This window comes from Podarcis gaigeae, assembly GCF_964106915.1.
Source record: "Podarcis gaigeae genome assembly, chromosome: 6".
NCBI lineage: Eukaryota > Metazoa > Chordata > Lepidosauria > Squamata > Lacertidae > Podarcis > Podarcis gaigeae.
Genome location: NC_139682.1, coordinates 55,487,822 through 55,504,481, shown reverse-complemented (window position 1 = coordinate 55,504,481; position 16,660 = coordinate 55,487,822). Strand labels below are relative to the sequence as shown.

Here is a 16,660-nt window from a genome sequence, read left to right as displayed (position 1 = left end):
TATTCTTAAATTAACATTTTAATGAGACTTGTGTTGACTTTGCAGAGTATAAAATTAATAATGTTAAATAATTACATGTCTTACGTGTTTAATATTCAACAAGTATTCTTTTTGCTTTGGAAAGACACTAAAGCATCTCTTCTATGAGGAAAGATACTTTTAAGCTTTATCTTAAAAAAAACAAAAACCCCAGCAGATAGGTCAGCATATATTGTCTCTTATCTTCAAGGGGCTGATTTGATTGACCTTAAATAATTCTAGAACTGACCTTCAGGTCATGGCTCATCAAATTGGTTTTACCAGATTGATGCTTAAGATTAATTTCTTTAGAATTTAAATTTGGTTGTGGTAATAAATCACTGGTCCAGTTTCTATATCATGGTAAACCATAGTTGATTGTTTACAGCCAATGTGGAGATTGCACCTGCTTCACTCCTCTCCTAGTGGGAGCAGCAAACCACAATCCTTGGCTTAGTGTATTTTATTTATTTGTATGCCACTTTTCCTCCCAAAGGATCCCAGAGCAGCAAATATTACATTAAAACAAAACAACTTAAGATAAGTAAAAACATAATTAAAACATTTTAAAACCACTTAAAACTTTTAAAAACAATCACATTGCTTTACAGTTACTAATTTCAAGGTTGCCATGGCCAGTAGGTCATAGCCATCATATGCTTGGGTAAACAGGAATGTCTTTAAATTTTGCCTGAAAGTCAATAATGAAGGAGACAACCGCACCTCACCAAGGAAGCTATTCTAAAAATGGGGAGCCACTACCAAAAAAGCCTTGTCACAGGTCAACACCAGCCAAGCAGAAGCCAGAAGTAGCACCAGCAACAAGGAACTCCAAATTGGGATTGTCGTTCATTACCACCACAGTTGGTAAGCCGAGAACAAATCTTGGCTTCATGTTGAATCGAAATCAACTACAGTCCCTAGTTCAGACTTAACAGTAAGCCAGCAATTGTGGTTTGTTGCTCCTGTTTGCCATAGGGGAGAAGCAAAGCAGGAGCTTTGGTTACCATGGTGCGCAGGCTGGGCCAGAACGCTGTCAATTGAATGGCACAATTAGAGCAAAGTTATATCCAGTGCAGGGTTTTGTTTTTTGGTGGGGTTTTTTGCCATTTGTCCTCTCTGTATCCTCAAGTTTGGAGCAGCTGGTCTTCTTGAGTAACTTTGCTTAAAGCACAACCCAAGGACATCTTCAACCTGTCCTCTTCCAGGAACATAGAACTTGCACAGTGCAAACTACCCTGAAAGTCTCTGCAGCTGCCAAACACCACCCACTAGTAACATCAGAGAGTCTCTGGCGTCACAACCCTCTAGTTTCCATTCAGTGGTGGCAGCCTGATGATGCATTCAAATGATGATGCCACACACACTTCCATTAGTCTGATTTTTAATTTTTTTTTACCCTTAATAAACAAATGTGTTCCATGGCTTCCATCTTAAATTTATATATTCTACTGAAACGAGGCCAGTGGAGATTCAAAGTTGGGTCTAATTTGTTTTCAGACTTTTAGCAGCTCTCAACAGCAAGCCTAGTTTTGACTTCCATTATTTGTCATTCTAGGTTTCTGAAGTGTAGATGTTGAGATTTTTCCCGCTGATAGGAAAACGAAGTGCCGTGATTCTGTTTTGGATTTTGATATCAAATGCTTCTCAGCCTGTGACATTTTAATGCCGCTTGTCTTTTCAAATAGATTTACCTTCTAATGCATGAGACAACAGGACTTTGCTCATCAGATAGTGCATACATTTCAAGATCAGTTGTTACCTAAAATATTATCATAAGGCATAAGAAAACACATGATTTAAGTTGCCTTTCATGAACATAATTAAGAATTAATAAGCCTGTACCAGTGGCTAGTCCTCAGAATTTCCACTGTTTTGCCTTTTGTGACCTGTGTTATTAAAAGTCCATTATTTTTACAGACTTTATTAAATTGGATCTTATTAAAGCATTCTATATTTGCATTTGGTCTTTCATAATTCATTATTATTATGACATTTACTTTTTACCATCAGATCTGAAAACATATCATAAGCTACCCTTTTCTCTTGAAAGAAATGCTAATTTCAAACAGTCCTCTAATGGAAGAGAAAAGCTTTATCAGTTTTTTCATTTATTCAGGATCGTGTTAAGAATACTAATGCCAGACTTCAGTATGCTAATGGATGAAGGCATTTTTTTGGCCAAAAGCTTAGAATTATTGTTTTAAGACTGCACTAGTAAGTATGAAAGTGAAGAAGGCTAGTACTATATCCAGAAGCATAACTCTTGAGTAAAAGTCATTGATTTTTATTGCTACTAATTGAACTTACAAATTTTATATTAAAATATTATCTCTAGGTATAAAGCAATATATGTATTTCATAATTAAATAAGTCCCCAACTTTTATTCTGTTGGTATTTATTTTTTCTAGATTTGTATTTTACTCTGAAGCTCTTAAGTTTAGTTGCTGATACCTAGTAAAGGGTACAATACACAATACTTGCAGATTTGTATAGTCATGTGTATAGTCATGTGAAGTACAGCAAAAGTTAGGTTTGCTAGAGTTCTTTTGGGATGAGTTCAATTATCCATTCAATACAGTGTGACAGAGCCATGGTAATTTCAGAAGTGGTGTTTCTGTGAAGTGAGATGTCACAAATGATAGATTTCTGGTGCTATTCCATGTTGTTTTGAGCCCTAATGTTTTGGTGTGTTCATAGCTATCCACACAACTTTATGCAACAATGCCAGCACACTGAACCTTTGAGGATGGTACTGTATGTTGTGTCTTGATGACAAATTCATCATCTAAAGATTCAACTAAAAGGCATCATTACATTACTTTGAGCCTTGTAGTTTATTCTGGTGTGGTGCATATGTAGCAGTTGTAACTGAGATACCAGTTACCTTGTATGTGACCCAATCGTACTTACAATGGCCGAGAAGTGAAAACCATTGAGTTAAATGGGGCTTACTTCCAAGTAAGTATGAGTATATGACTGCAATCATAACTGCTTTCTATATCTTTCCTGCTCTTGGTAAACAGGTGGAGCTTGGTGCTCAAAACATGGTTAAATGTTTTGTGTTTGAAAATTAGAAACAGCATGCAGAATTCTAAGTAGATCTCTTTTTTTCTGCCTAAGTAAGAGACTTATCTTAAGCAAACTGATTCTACCACTTCTGAAATCCTAGGAAGTGGTACTTCAGTCAGTTTCATTCATTTTTAGAAATTTCAACAAAAGTCAGTGTTGAAATTCTGTTGGACTCTTGAAAGATTTGTTCAAAAATACTTCAGGAGATGCAGTGAAGCAGAGGTTACCCTCATATGGTGCCTTCTCTGTCGTCACACCCCAGGTGTGGAACTCTCTCCCTGTAGGGATTACCAGTAACTTGTCCCTCTTACTGTCAGTTTTCCAAAGCCAATTGAACATGCATTTTTTCCTCTTACTCTTTGAGGTTAAATATTACCTGGAGTCCAACAGCTATGTTGTTGCTACTGTATTGGTAAAGTTTGTGATGCAGTGTTTTTAGTGTCTTAATATGTATTTGGGGATATTTGAATTTTTGTTTGATTATTTTGTTAAACTCCATGAAAGGCTTCTGATCCCAATCCCAGATGTCCCGCTTTGGCTTGGCCATGCCAGAGCGTGGGACTAAAAGACAGGAGGTTTTTTTTGTCCCAACCTGTGGCGTAAGTCAGTTGTCTTACACCAGAGCACAGGACTCAAAAATGGAAGGAAAACTTCCCTAGACCCACACATCATCACTTTTCTTCCTCCTTCCATTGCAGCACCTCCAGAAGCCTTTCAATACAATTATTGTAGGTAATAGTAAAATGGTGTGATGTGTATGCATTCTAAGTGCTTGCTCTAAATGTTCTAAGTGCTGTTAACAGCCATATGATTAGTGTTAATGGTCTGAAAGTTGAGAATTCCACCAGAAAATGAATGTGTGACAGAAGTCCATGCTTGTGAATGAAAGGAGAATGTATTGTAGACATTCTTCCCCAGATGTTAAAGCATATGGAAATATATTATTGGAGTAGAATTTATTCATATCATTTAGCACTCTCTCACCTCCCCCATTTTTCTCTTATTTGCTCTTTATTTTAGCAATGCCTTTGGAGTAGATAGACCCCATATTTATTAACCTGTTAACCACTTTAGTTGTGAATGCCAAGGCACACTGCCCCTGCTAAAAAGTTTGTTTTATCTGGCCTTGGGATTGCTGTAACAGGATAACCAAATTTCTCATTCCTCTTTGCATATTTGAGAGGCCCCAATTGTTTTATATATTTGTGATAACAGAAAAATAAACTATAGATTTCATCATCAGGAGGCCTGTTAAAATATACTACAACCTTTGAGTTTGTTGTACTACAGAGCATCTGGTTCTACATCACATTGCAGAGTAGAACATGCTATTTAAACCTTGAAATGTCTTGGGCTGGCCTTGGTCTTTCTTTGGATTGTGACTAATTCCATTCTCTTCTGTTCAGGGGAAAAATAGTTTGTATTCGTGCATTCATTATTTTAAAATGTGGTGTTCATTTTCTTCAGTATGAGAACCAACTTGCTGCAGGATGGAATTTGATAGCTCTGAATATGATAAATGGGAATGTTGGCTTTGATAAATATTGATAAATGGGAATATTGACAGGATAAATGGGAATATTGACAATGATATGGTTACAAAGTGAACACGCAGGACTTTTGAAACTCGCTAATTTAGTCCAAATCTAATAACCTTTCTTTTCCTTAATAAAGTGGACATTGTTTTACAAAATTTCCATCCCCCTTTAAATGTTTCTGTTTTCCAGGTTTCTAACGATGTGCACGAGACACTTTGGTAGCGTTGTAGCTCAAACTATTCGAACTCAGAAAACAGATCAGTTTCCACTTTTCCTGATTATTATGGGGAAACGATCATCGAATGAGGTGCTGAATGTAATACAAGGTACTGTTTTTTGGTTCTATTGGTCATATGTTCCTTCCAAGTTAATTTGCTGGCGGTCCTCTCTAGAATATAGTTTATCTTCTTTAGTTCAGAAAGTACCTTTTAGGGAAATGTAAAGTGCAGTGCATTTATACTATACTCATTTGCATTTACTACGGCCAAAACTGATTTTCTTACTCTTTGCATCTCTAATAATGAAGAGGAGTATAGTGTAAATAGTGACAAATGGCATTTATTTTTCATGCTTACCAGCAAGTATACAAAAAAAATGAAAACAACTGACAGACTGTGAATGATAAGTTTTCTGTAGCTAGAGCTTTAGAAACAGGAATTCAGGTTCGTTGTTAGAATAGATCCCCTTTCAGATTTCCAGCATTGAGGCTGATTTGAGTAAACATGCATAGGATTTTACTACAAAAGTACTCTCCAGTAAGTGTTCTTAGGATTAGAGCATTCTTGTGCATATCCACTCAGATATAAGCTCCCTTGTCTTCAATGGGATTTCTGTCCAGGTAAGTCTACATATAGGGTCTCAGTTTTAAAGACTTTGGGCAAGCTATCATGTCCCATTTTAGCCTGCCCTATAGCATTATTGTGAAAATTAAATGGGATGAAGAGATGTTATAACAGGGCCTCAATGTTTTGAGTCATTGAATTCAGGTATCTTGCAACATTCTTAATTTGGAACTCTTAAAACATTGAAATATTGTTGATTTCAAGCTGAGATTTCCATAACTGAAGGAATCTGTCTTGAAAGCAAAACAAGGGTCCAAATCTAACCAAAGCTGTGGCAGTTTGATGTTTTATCATAAAAAGTTCCTTTCTCTACTCTTGGCATTACTTTTCCAAGTTTAAATTTAGTGTGTATGTTGTCAAAGACATCCTGATTTCTGAAAGGTCAACATTTGAAATTCAAAATTTCACAATGCCAAATGCAGCGAGTATTGCTGTAGAGAGCAAGCAAAATCTCACTTGGAAAATAATGGAAATAAGTGAAGCTACCATCTTCTCGCATGTCAGCCCACCTTGCATTGGAGAATAGAGAATTGTTATTGTCACCCAGGAATGAAAACCTGACAGGACCATAGAATGGATTTTAACAATATTTGGACTAATGCGAAAGGAAGGGTAGGATTTCAAGGGACAACAGGATATACCGTATATACTGCTATTTGAGATGCAATATAAAAGTCTAGAAGAATTTGGATACAATTGTGGAAAGTGTTTTGAGCTAATGCCCTCAGATTCTTCTTTGAAGCTAGCCCAAATTTTACATATCAGTTTGACAATATTTTTTTTAAGATGCTTCTTTCAGCTACCTGAAAGAAATAAAAAAAAAAACCCTCTCTCTTCCTGTTTAGTGATCCTATTTTCACCTATAGGAAAATATAACAGAAAGCATCATCAATCAGTTCAGAATAAATACTTTCGTCTATGCTTGTGCATACATTTTATTGGAAAAATTAGAAACTTGTGGGGGGCAGCCCACCGATAAACAGAAAATATTCTAAGAATCTCATCTCATATTCTTATTATGACTTATAAAAACCCCTGCTAGGTATTCCTTTTGGATTAATTCTAGAATGACTTTCTGGTTTTTTAATAACTTTCATAATATGAAGTTCAGCTATCTTTCTTTGTTGCTAGGTAACACAACAGTGGATGAGCTAATGATGAGGCTGATGGCTGCAATGGAGATCTTCGGTGCTCAGCAGCAGGAAGACATAAAAGATGAGGTGAGAGCTGGACATCACTCCAGACATCTGGTGAATTTCGAGTAAAGGCCTTTCCAGACAATTAAAAAATATTGGATTCTATTCAAAGCACTAGATCTGTTCAGCCCCCAATTCAGCACCAATTGCACATTGTACGGCCGGATGCTAAGGAAAACAAGGTTCCTTTGGCTTTAATAGTTGAGCAAAGAGGAAGTTTTTGTAGGTTCTTACTGCACAAGTAAGAGAAGTTCCACCTAATGAGCTCTCTTGTACAACTGGACACGGCTACTGTCCTTTTCATCAAGGCACGCTAATACCAGGATGCGCTAACACAGGTGTGGGTAAGCTTTGGCCCTCCAGATGTTGCTGAACTAAAGTCCCCATCATCCATGGTCATTGGCCATGCTTGATAGAGCTGATGGAATTTCCAGTTCAGCAACATTTGAAGGGCCAAAGGCTCTCCACCCCTGCATGTAATGGACAGGGTCGGGCAGCCATCACCTGTAGCGTTCTAAAAGAAGTCAGAGCAGAAGTGAGCGTCAGTGCTAAAAATGAATATATAGCTTTTAAATAAATAAAATAAAAGCTAAGGTTCATTATATGGCACGACATGTTACAGAGGGAAGGGAGCTTTGACAGGTGTTTGCTTTATTTTAAATGGGAAAGATGAACAGGGAAAGATGAACATTTGATACTGAAATGCTACAACAATGAACCGGTAAGAGGTGCTGATATAGCACAAAATACAAATGTAATGGATTGGAGAGAGGGAAGGATCCTAGTATCATAGTCCAATAGGCACCTGTGACTCCTAGAAATTTCATAGCATTTGCAAAAGCAATTTAATGGCTAAATATTGTCTTTGAGTACTGGGGGAAATTATCTCTTGAGGAAATCATCTGAATGGGGGGGGGGGGGATTATTGCACCTGGAAAGCCACAAGTATTGAACGGCAAATTTAAAAACTGTTATTTACTGTTCATACTGGTTTTCGTAATGTTGATTTAAAAAGAAAGTGTGTCACTGGTTAGCTAAAAAATATGATGGAAATTGTAAATAATAAAGTTGGTAGCTGAAACATATAACATCACAGTAATGTAATAGAAATAATGGAAATGTTATAGAACAAAATATTTTGGTTGTAGCAGAAGTCCATCTCATGTTTTTAATCGACCTTTCACATGTTCAAAGCAGCTTATTATATGGGGAGATTATTCTCATCATTTCTTTCTTACTAGGAATTTGGCTTCACTCTGCTAAAAACTTACCACTTCTTTCATTCCTTACCCCCATGATTAAAAAAATAGGAAAACAATCATACTTAGTACTCTAGCAAAGGTACCTTTCAGTATATAATAATAAAAATATACATTACCGTACAGATCTCTTTCATTCAAACTAAATGAGCACGTGGAAGTATAAAGTTTTCCAGAACTGTCACAGTTTCAGTTTTACAAAAAAAAAGTAGACACAAGACAGGTATACAGTAATGAGACATTTATCTGTTACTCTGTAAATTGGGAGTGACATTTGCGAGTAATGAAGTACTTAGTTAGGAATTTGTAATAATAGGTGTGTTGCCATTCAAGATTATTGTTATCCTGGTTGTAGAGACATTGATTGACAATAATGCACTAAATACATTTTTCAGCCATTTAAGTCTTGTTTCTCATTAGTACAAGATTTACTGATTATTTTATGTAAATATGAATGTATGTCATCTGCATTTCTATCTACCATATCCATTTCCTCTCTCTACTCTAATTCCATTCTATTCTTGATAGAATTTTTAGTTATGAGGATTGCATAAATTTATGAAATTTATTGCATAATATCATTGAATTTTCATTGCATTATAGCAGAAGGTAACCATGAGATTATATATATATATATATATATGCAGGTTTTGGTGTCCTCGGGTGTCTTCCCGTGTAAAAGTTGGGGTGTCTAGGCGACGTTTCGACGAGGTCTCACTCGTCATCTTCAGGCTGGTGCTTTCGGCTTCTTGTTACTGGAACAGAGCGGGATCTCAATGTTTGAGTTCCTATAAATACTGTAGAGGGAACATCACCACAAGAGAATAATCATGGAAGCCATCGAGATAGAGAAACACCCTCACAACATGAACAAGCGTGACGACACATCCCGCTTGCCAGACATCTGGAAATTAGCCCTCTCCACAAAAACTGACACCAGATCCAGAGGCACACAGAACGCCAACACCAATCAACCACACCAGACCCAAACCCAGACCCTCTCCACAGATGAATTACTGACACCATCCAGTAGCCAATCCATGGTGGCACCTCCGGATGCTGCACCCCCCTGCAATCCCTACACAGATCTGGCTGACACAAGCCACAAAACCACAGCTCGCCCCTATACACGAAGCCAAGCCAAAGCACAACTAAGTGCAATACAGCCATCTTCTCAGGAAAACTCTTCACAAAGTTCAAGAGGTCAAGACACAAAGACTTTAGCAACTAATCCACACCTAATGACCCACCTAAGTGGTACTCAGGATATCACTCAAGAAATCACTCAAGGTATCTCTCAAGTAATTAAGGAACAAAAGAAGAAAAGGCACACTAGCCTGGGAACTTCCTCTCTGCCCAGAACATTGGAGGCTAGACACCACACCCCCTCTACAGTATTTATAGGAACTCAAACATTGAGATCCCGCTCTGTTCCAGTAACAAGAAGCCGAAAGCACCAGCCTGAAGATGACGAGTGAGACCTCGTCGAAACGTCGCCTAGACACCCCAACTTTTACACGGGAAGACACCCGAGGACACCAAAACCTGCATTCCTGTACCCGTGAAAATCTACGAAAGCATATATATATATATATATATATATATATATATATATATATATATATATATATTTTAAAACTTTCATGGAAATGTTTCAGGTCTCAAATGATAGGGCTGTTTAGTATGCAAAAGAGGGTCGAGGTACCCTTGCACTCCCAGAAGGGCTTCTGAGCCAACAGATGCCTCCATTAATGGAAGAAAGGAGGAGGAGCTGCAGCCCTACAGTGCCCCCTGTAAATTGGCTTCAGAGTTTAGAGACCTTCCAGCCCAAAGTGAAAGGTAGTGCAGGGAGCTTTCAGAGGAAGGGCGAATTTGCAATAATTGTCTCTCTCATCATCACTTAGCAGAGGTGCCCCATGAATCAAAAGCTTTTCTGTGATCACAAGGGAAACATCTAGATTCCACTCTATATTGTTGTGCAGATTTTAAAATCATAGTTGCCATGTTTTTAAGTTGCTGCCTAATTGTACCTGCCTAATGGATGGCTTGTGAAGATATATATGGCCTACTCCATTGCTCCATTCTTTGTTACCTTCTGGTTGTTAGGGATGCCTAGGGGTACCATTTCAAAAACTGGTTTTATTCTAACAGGCTCTGATTTTCTCTCAATAAAGTCTGTTTTCTATGTTAAGCATGGTGCTTGCAAACCCATGTTGTAGGCAGTGGGACTCTGGTGCTATAGTCTCTCTCTGGAGTATTTCTGAGAGTAATCAGTCTCCTTCCCTGACCTGCAGTTAGTGAGAACAGGTAGAGTAGCACTAGCACTGCCACTGTCTGTACAATAGGAATGCTAGATATTTACTGATTGGGGCAGGGGCAGGGAGACTAGTGTGCCATGTGCTGCTGATTGGGCAGCTCAAATTGGATTGGCTGAGATATCGTTATAGCCTTGTTCCCTTTCCTTTCAGCTACCAAGATAGCGTTGTGCACATGTCAAGCCAAATGCAGTCTTCAGCTGTGGTTTCCAGCTGCTTGTCAGCAGCAGCACCGGCACAATGGTCTTACAGACCCAGGCAGGCAATATAAACAGGCAGATTATTGAGTCTTTGGTCAACCACCAAACATGGCTGATATAGGCTGTGTTGGTTTATTGACGCACATGTTGGTTTCAAACACCAGGAAGCATAAGATGGCTTCTCACTTTCAGAGAAGTAGCAAAAAATAATTGTGCCAGTAATTCATGCTTCCAGTATTGTGTTTCTGCATCTCTCTTGTGGTTTTTTTTCCCAGGGGAGAATGCATGCACATTTCTCCCTTTTCACATATCCTGGAAGTACAAAAAAACAGAAGTGGAAGGGTTTTCTTTGGAAAGGCAAAATAGTTAACAACTTAACATAAACATAGTGTCTGCAATTCATTTCAAACCTGTAAGAACATTTGAGGAATAAAACCAGCTTTATTCCTCAGTGTCTTTAAGGGAAATGCAATTCACTAGATAAAATAATGTGCTAAACAGGTAGTGAAGTAATCCATATATTATGTACTTAGCAAGAGGCGTTGGCATGTGAAAAAAAATATTGTTTTTTCGTGGTTTGCTAGCTAACATGTAACTCTTTTTTATAAGCCTTGTTCCTGACAACTTCTGTTTAAACAGCAACTCCTTTTTCTAGTGAAGATCTTAATGCATTTACATGAACCTTCTTTCAAAATGTGACAATAGCAAGCAGGATACAGATTCCGGTTTCTGTTACTGTTTTCCTAGTAACAACTGTAAGCCATCATAAACCACAAAAAGATAAACAGAAAGTTCTTCCGAGGTTTTTGGCTGTTATTTTTTTCTAAGTCAACATGTATATATTTTTTGTACATGGAGGCACAAAAGAATGGTTCTGTATGTTCAAAGAATATATGTTTCAGCTGGGGTGGGGGAATCGTCAATGAACCAGTATGAAAATTTGGAACGTTGCCCTTTTCATATATTTTTATGCTTAGAAGTCTTCAAATCATGAATAACAATGTGACACACTTTTGCATAGCATTTAACACAGTATCCTTTGCTAGGTGTCATAATGTGGAGCTGGGTTTTTCAGTTACCGTAATTGTAGATAGAGGGTAGAACTCTTCTAGTATCACTGAAGCTAACTGAAGAAGAAGAAAAATAAGACAAAACTGAGACACTGCACAGTTTTAGCAAACATGTAGATAACTTAAGTACTTTAGGGAGTGGTAGGTATTTTTCAATCCCACAAGAGTGGCTTCCCATAATTTCTGAGTAAGGTAACAGAGCTAGCAGCACTTCCAGTGCCCTGCCAGCTCACTCCAGCCTGAGTGGGAGTAGGGGTGGGGATTCTACCTTTTTTGGTGGGCTGCTTTCCTTCATTTACTCCCTTGCCATTGTGTTCAGTGAGAAGCAATTAGCCATTCCAGCTCTCGGAACGGTATAGTTGAGGGCTTCTTATGGGCACGTTGGGAATTCAAGAGATCTTGAGGTCTTGCAGATCCTTAGCTGCCCTCGTTTCACTACCTCCACCAGCAAAACACGAGTGGGACATCTGCACTGACAGACCTTTCTGTGGGTGTACCAGGGATCTTCTAGTGGCATGAGTGCCATCATACCAGTGGGCCTTCCTTCTCTGATGGAATGGGATTCTGAATCCAGAGGTCCTCAGCTGGTCTCCTACTGGCTTTAGGATTACACCCTAAATGCCTGTGGACTAAATTGTAATATATTACCATAATGAATTGGCAATGTTATCCTGAGCAGTAGCAGCTTTGGAAAAAAGTGAGCCAGAGAAAGTGGCTGTTTCTATCCAGAGGAAGTCCAATTTTAATTGAGAAATATAATTTCCTTCAGTCTCATATTGTTACTGGAGACCTAGCTGGGAGCTCCAAGAGAAATGGCAGTAATTTATTAAGTGTTTGAGGAGTGTACAGTGTTAAAAAGACATGTCCACAGTTTCATTGTTTACATTTGGCTTTTAACTTGACTGTTGAGTGATGATTCTAGCATTGCATGATAGGCAAGAATAGAGCCTGAATTTGTCACATATGAAACTAATGAGAAGAGATTTGTGATTAAATAATGGTATTACAATTCAACACACCTGTTTTGAGCCTCCTCCTTATGCATTTTTTCCTCTCTTGCCTGAGGAGGAGACTTCTCAATGGATTACAGTAACACTTTTTGACAAGCTTATACAGGGTGGAGTTCCTATGTACTGACAGAACCCATTTGATGATACCTCGATAATGCATTCTTTTTATTTCTGCTGTCAAAATTTATTACTGTAAAAGCATTGACTGTTACACAGCTGGTCTGACTTGTCCACATTTTTACGTTAAGTAACAGTAGGCCTAACATAATGTTTATTTTTCTTGTTATGCAACATTTAACCCTCGTTGCTTTAGGATAAAATTCATGGTAGATATATATTGTTCTACAATTGCTTGAAAAAACTTCCTTTATTTGCAAATCCCACTTGAAAATGTCTATTCACTTTGACTTCCCATCAGCTGGTTTTTCAATCTTCTTCCTGAAAAACATAGTGTGTGTTTCTTTTACTTAAAAAAACCACCTGTAGAAATAAGAGTAACACTGATAAAGGCATGGAGAACTATTCAGGTTCATGGAGAGGAAAAACTTTTTAATGTTTTTATGTTTATTTATCTGGAAATAGGTGGACTGTCAGCTAAGCTTTCAGATTGTGTGATCAGCCATCAACCCATCTTCCTTTCCTGTGAACTTAAATTGAGTAGCTTTATTGTTAAAGGCACAGGAACAGAGAGCGAGCATTTAACAGTGGCCTGGGATACAAAAATTAAGAAGTTGAAAGTTTATAGTGTCACTTTATGTCCAAGTCACAAAAAGTGTTGTTTCACAGATTTTTGCATGCCACCCTGATGTTAAGGCATAGAATCAAGACCAGTAACAAAACAAAACAAAACAAAGGCAAACCCCACAAAAAGTACCTCAAATTAGCTTATTGAAGCAAGTCAGCCATTTGGGGACAAAGCAAATTGTGATGGGTTTTTAAGAAGTGTTTCCAAAATGTAATAGCAAGCAGGGCTTTTTTTTTTTAGCTGGAACTTGCCGGAACTCAGTTCCAGCACCTCTCAGGTGGGAATCATTGCCATTATAAGAGAATGAGGGAGGTGTTCATGGTGAGTCCCAGCACCTCTTTTTCTAGAAAAATAGTGCTGATAGCAGATAATCTTTTGTTTTTCAGCAGAAATTATGTATTAAATAATTTTATGTGAGAACAGCAGTAAAAGTTAGGCTTTATTTGGGCAGATTTTATATCATTTAAAAAACAACAACCCACACTCTGTATATATATATCCATAGATTTCCCTGTGTTAAGCTATAAAATGTACAAGTCTGTCATCTTTGGAGGATCAGGTTAATGTTTTCTATTATGTTGTTTTGTTTAGACAAGCTGGGTGTTTTTTCTTTCACACTCCCATGATTAGCTGCAGGCAGTAATAGTTTTAACTTCAGGTGTGGCTCAATAAAATGTTTGAAATAGATTCTCATCCTTTGCAAACAGAGAATATGTAGGGTGGGTTCTTTGGTTTCTAGTGCCTTATGTGAACACATAGATTGTTGAATTTCAGGGTATAATGGGCTGTGTGTTGCTCTGAGATAACTCAGCATTTAATTGGGTCAGATATTAATTGAGACTCAAACTCCTCCTTGAGGATGCAGAAAGACAAGCTAGAAACATAGTGTAGAATTTGAGATTCTAAAACTTAGATTTTGTTTCCTTTTCACAAGAAAGATATTTCCCAAGTTGAGAAGCAATTTAAATCTGACCATTCAGTTCAATAGAACATAGTTGTGACTATCCTTGCTGGATAATAAAGAAGTACTTGATGGAGCTTTACTCAAGTCTGACTTTTTTCAGCATTTTAGTGAAGATGAGGAGAAAATGCCCCACCCAAAGATTGAATGACTCTTGGGAGAGTAAAACTTCAGAACTTTCAGGTGGGAGTAGCCTTATGTTTGAAGATGGTGCTGATTATATAATTAAGATTTTATTAGAATTCTTACCGACTCTTCACCATGAGCTCCCAGGTTGGGTCACAACAATTTACAGTTACTGTATTAAAATAAGTTAAAGCAGATTTTCAATCAAGAGTGCGTCCTAAGATGAAGTTGTCAATGGTTGCTGTTTTTTTTTTTAATGGGGGGAAATATTTGACACTGCTTCAAGCAGCAGCCATGCTAGGCATTCTCACTGGGTCAGAATGCTTTATGGGGATGATGCTTATCTGTGCAGGGAACTTGGTGGGAGTGGAGAGATGGTGCACAATGATAGTGATTTGAGAGGGGGGAATTTCAGCCTGGCCTCAACACGGACTGATAAAAAAAATATATTTTAAAATAAAATATGAAGGTTTATGAAATTAACTGCAGCTTAGCGGCAGACTGTTTCTTTCCATGGAGTAATCTTGCTGTCACTTTAATTTATTTCTAAAAAGATTTCATACTGATTCCATCAAAGCTGCCAATTAAATGTTGCTATATTGTCATACTGACACAAGATCAATTGTCCAACATCTTGAGGTGGGGGCAGGGGGGTCCTACCCATACAGCATTTCTGAATAACAGCTAAGCAATGAGAAATTTCAATATCCATAATGGTATATCCAATGGCTAAGCAGTGGAATGCAGAATAATCATGGCATAAGCTGTTCTCACAGATTAAAAGCTCTGTTTTTCATTTTGCTTTATGGATTCATTACTGTTGTGTTTCAAAGACAGCTTGCTTTGGGTCACATTTGAGGCTTATGCACTAGATAGATCCATATATTCCAGAGGCGTATCTTAATAGGTATGTTGATACAGAACTGTGATCCTCAGGCCTTTTAAATAAGGGGACCTATTGATGTCATTTTCTCTTTATGGGTATCATTCTTCTTATCCCATCCATAAGCCTCTCTTCTCAACCTCTTGTTCCTTGTCCTTAAAATTCATTGCAAAAAGAGTCACAGAATGAGTGAAAGTGTTTGAAAGGTCAGAAATCGGTGCTCAGATGTCTGTGAGATGCACATTATCTGGTGCAGAATCATTGTCCCCCTCATTCCAGATATTGGGGGTGAGCTGTAAAGAAAACATGGTTATTTCTAGCTAAACTATGAGGCTGAGCAAAACATAAGGTTTGGAAAAGATGCATGGTATATGTTACAATTTTTGCATGCATGCAGGTCTAGCAGATGCCCTACGACTACATTATTAGCAATATATTAATTAGTCAATATATTAATTAATTAATTAACATACTGGCTGAAGCCTCAATTTGAAATCTTGTACCAGGCTTCTGTTGCTGGACGTAACCCTGGGGAGAGTATGCTTACAGGATGCTCCCACCACCCCAAGGTGGGAAGGTAACTTCCACTGTTTCCTCTTTCCCAACTAGTCAGTTATGTCTGCTGAAAATCTGTTGCAGAAGGCTGGGAGGCTCACGGGAGCAATTTGAGAGAAGATGCAGAGGAAAGGAAAACTTCATCCTACCTTCTGCTGGTACTCCATTAGATCATGGTCCTGTCCATGGACTGAATGAGCTGTATGATTCATGGATGTCTTATTAGGATGCTAACCAACCCAACTCGACATTATGTGCCACTTTTCCACACAAGTGTTCGCAAAGCAGTTTACTTAAAAAGCTAAAGCTTACAAGGAGCACTAGAAAGCAATTTAAGAGCTTTTTGCCTACCACCACCTCCTGCTGAAAAATGGTTCACGTTTTTATTTGTAATAATGTCTGGGATATGGACTGCTGTCTTGAGTAAAGCCCAGTAGAACTAACACATTGCTTGAGTTATATTATAGTAACTTGGAGTTTTACTCATAGATTTCATTAAAATTGTTTGTTAGGTTTGTCATTCTCCACCCCACACACTGACTGTGTAAGCTGCTGTGTGTCACTGTTATATAGTAGGAAGGGTGAGGTAAATTGGCTTCCTTCTATCATCTAGTTACTGTTCCAGACAAATTTTGTTTCTCCCAACTAGCCAGGCATTGAGATACAATTATGTTCACCTGTACTTAATGAATAATAATTATCTAAGTTATAGAGGAAGGCAACTCTTATGAGCTTGTTTGCCCATTATGCTTTTTGAATCTGGGCAAGATTCAACTTCTGGCATTCACATTTTCTCAACAACCGTAAGTGAGCAATATTGCTGGTTGGCTGTCAAGGGAGTGAAATGTCATTTGCTTTCCAGTGACCTG

The 16,660-nt window shown here is 37.9% G+C and overlaps 1 protein-coding gene across 1 annotated transcript in view; it reads left to right on the top strand.

Annotated features, from left to right (window-relative positions):
* FAF1 (Fas associated factor 1) overlaps positions 1–16,660 on the top strand; it is a 165,691-nt gene that overhangs the window by 123,599 nt on the left and 25,432 nt on the right. The window contains exons 14-15 of the mRNA XM_083742411.1: positions 4,819–4,955; positions 6,603–6,691. Of these exons, the coding sequence (XP_083598537.1) occupies positions 4,819–4,955; positions 6,603–6,691 (226 nt within the window). The remainder of the gene's footprint in view (positions 1–4,818; positions 4,956–6,602; positions 6,692–16,660) is intronic.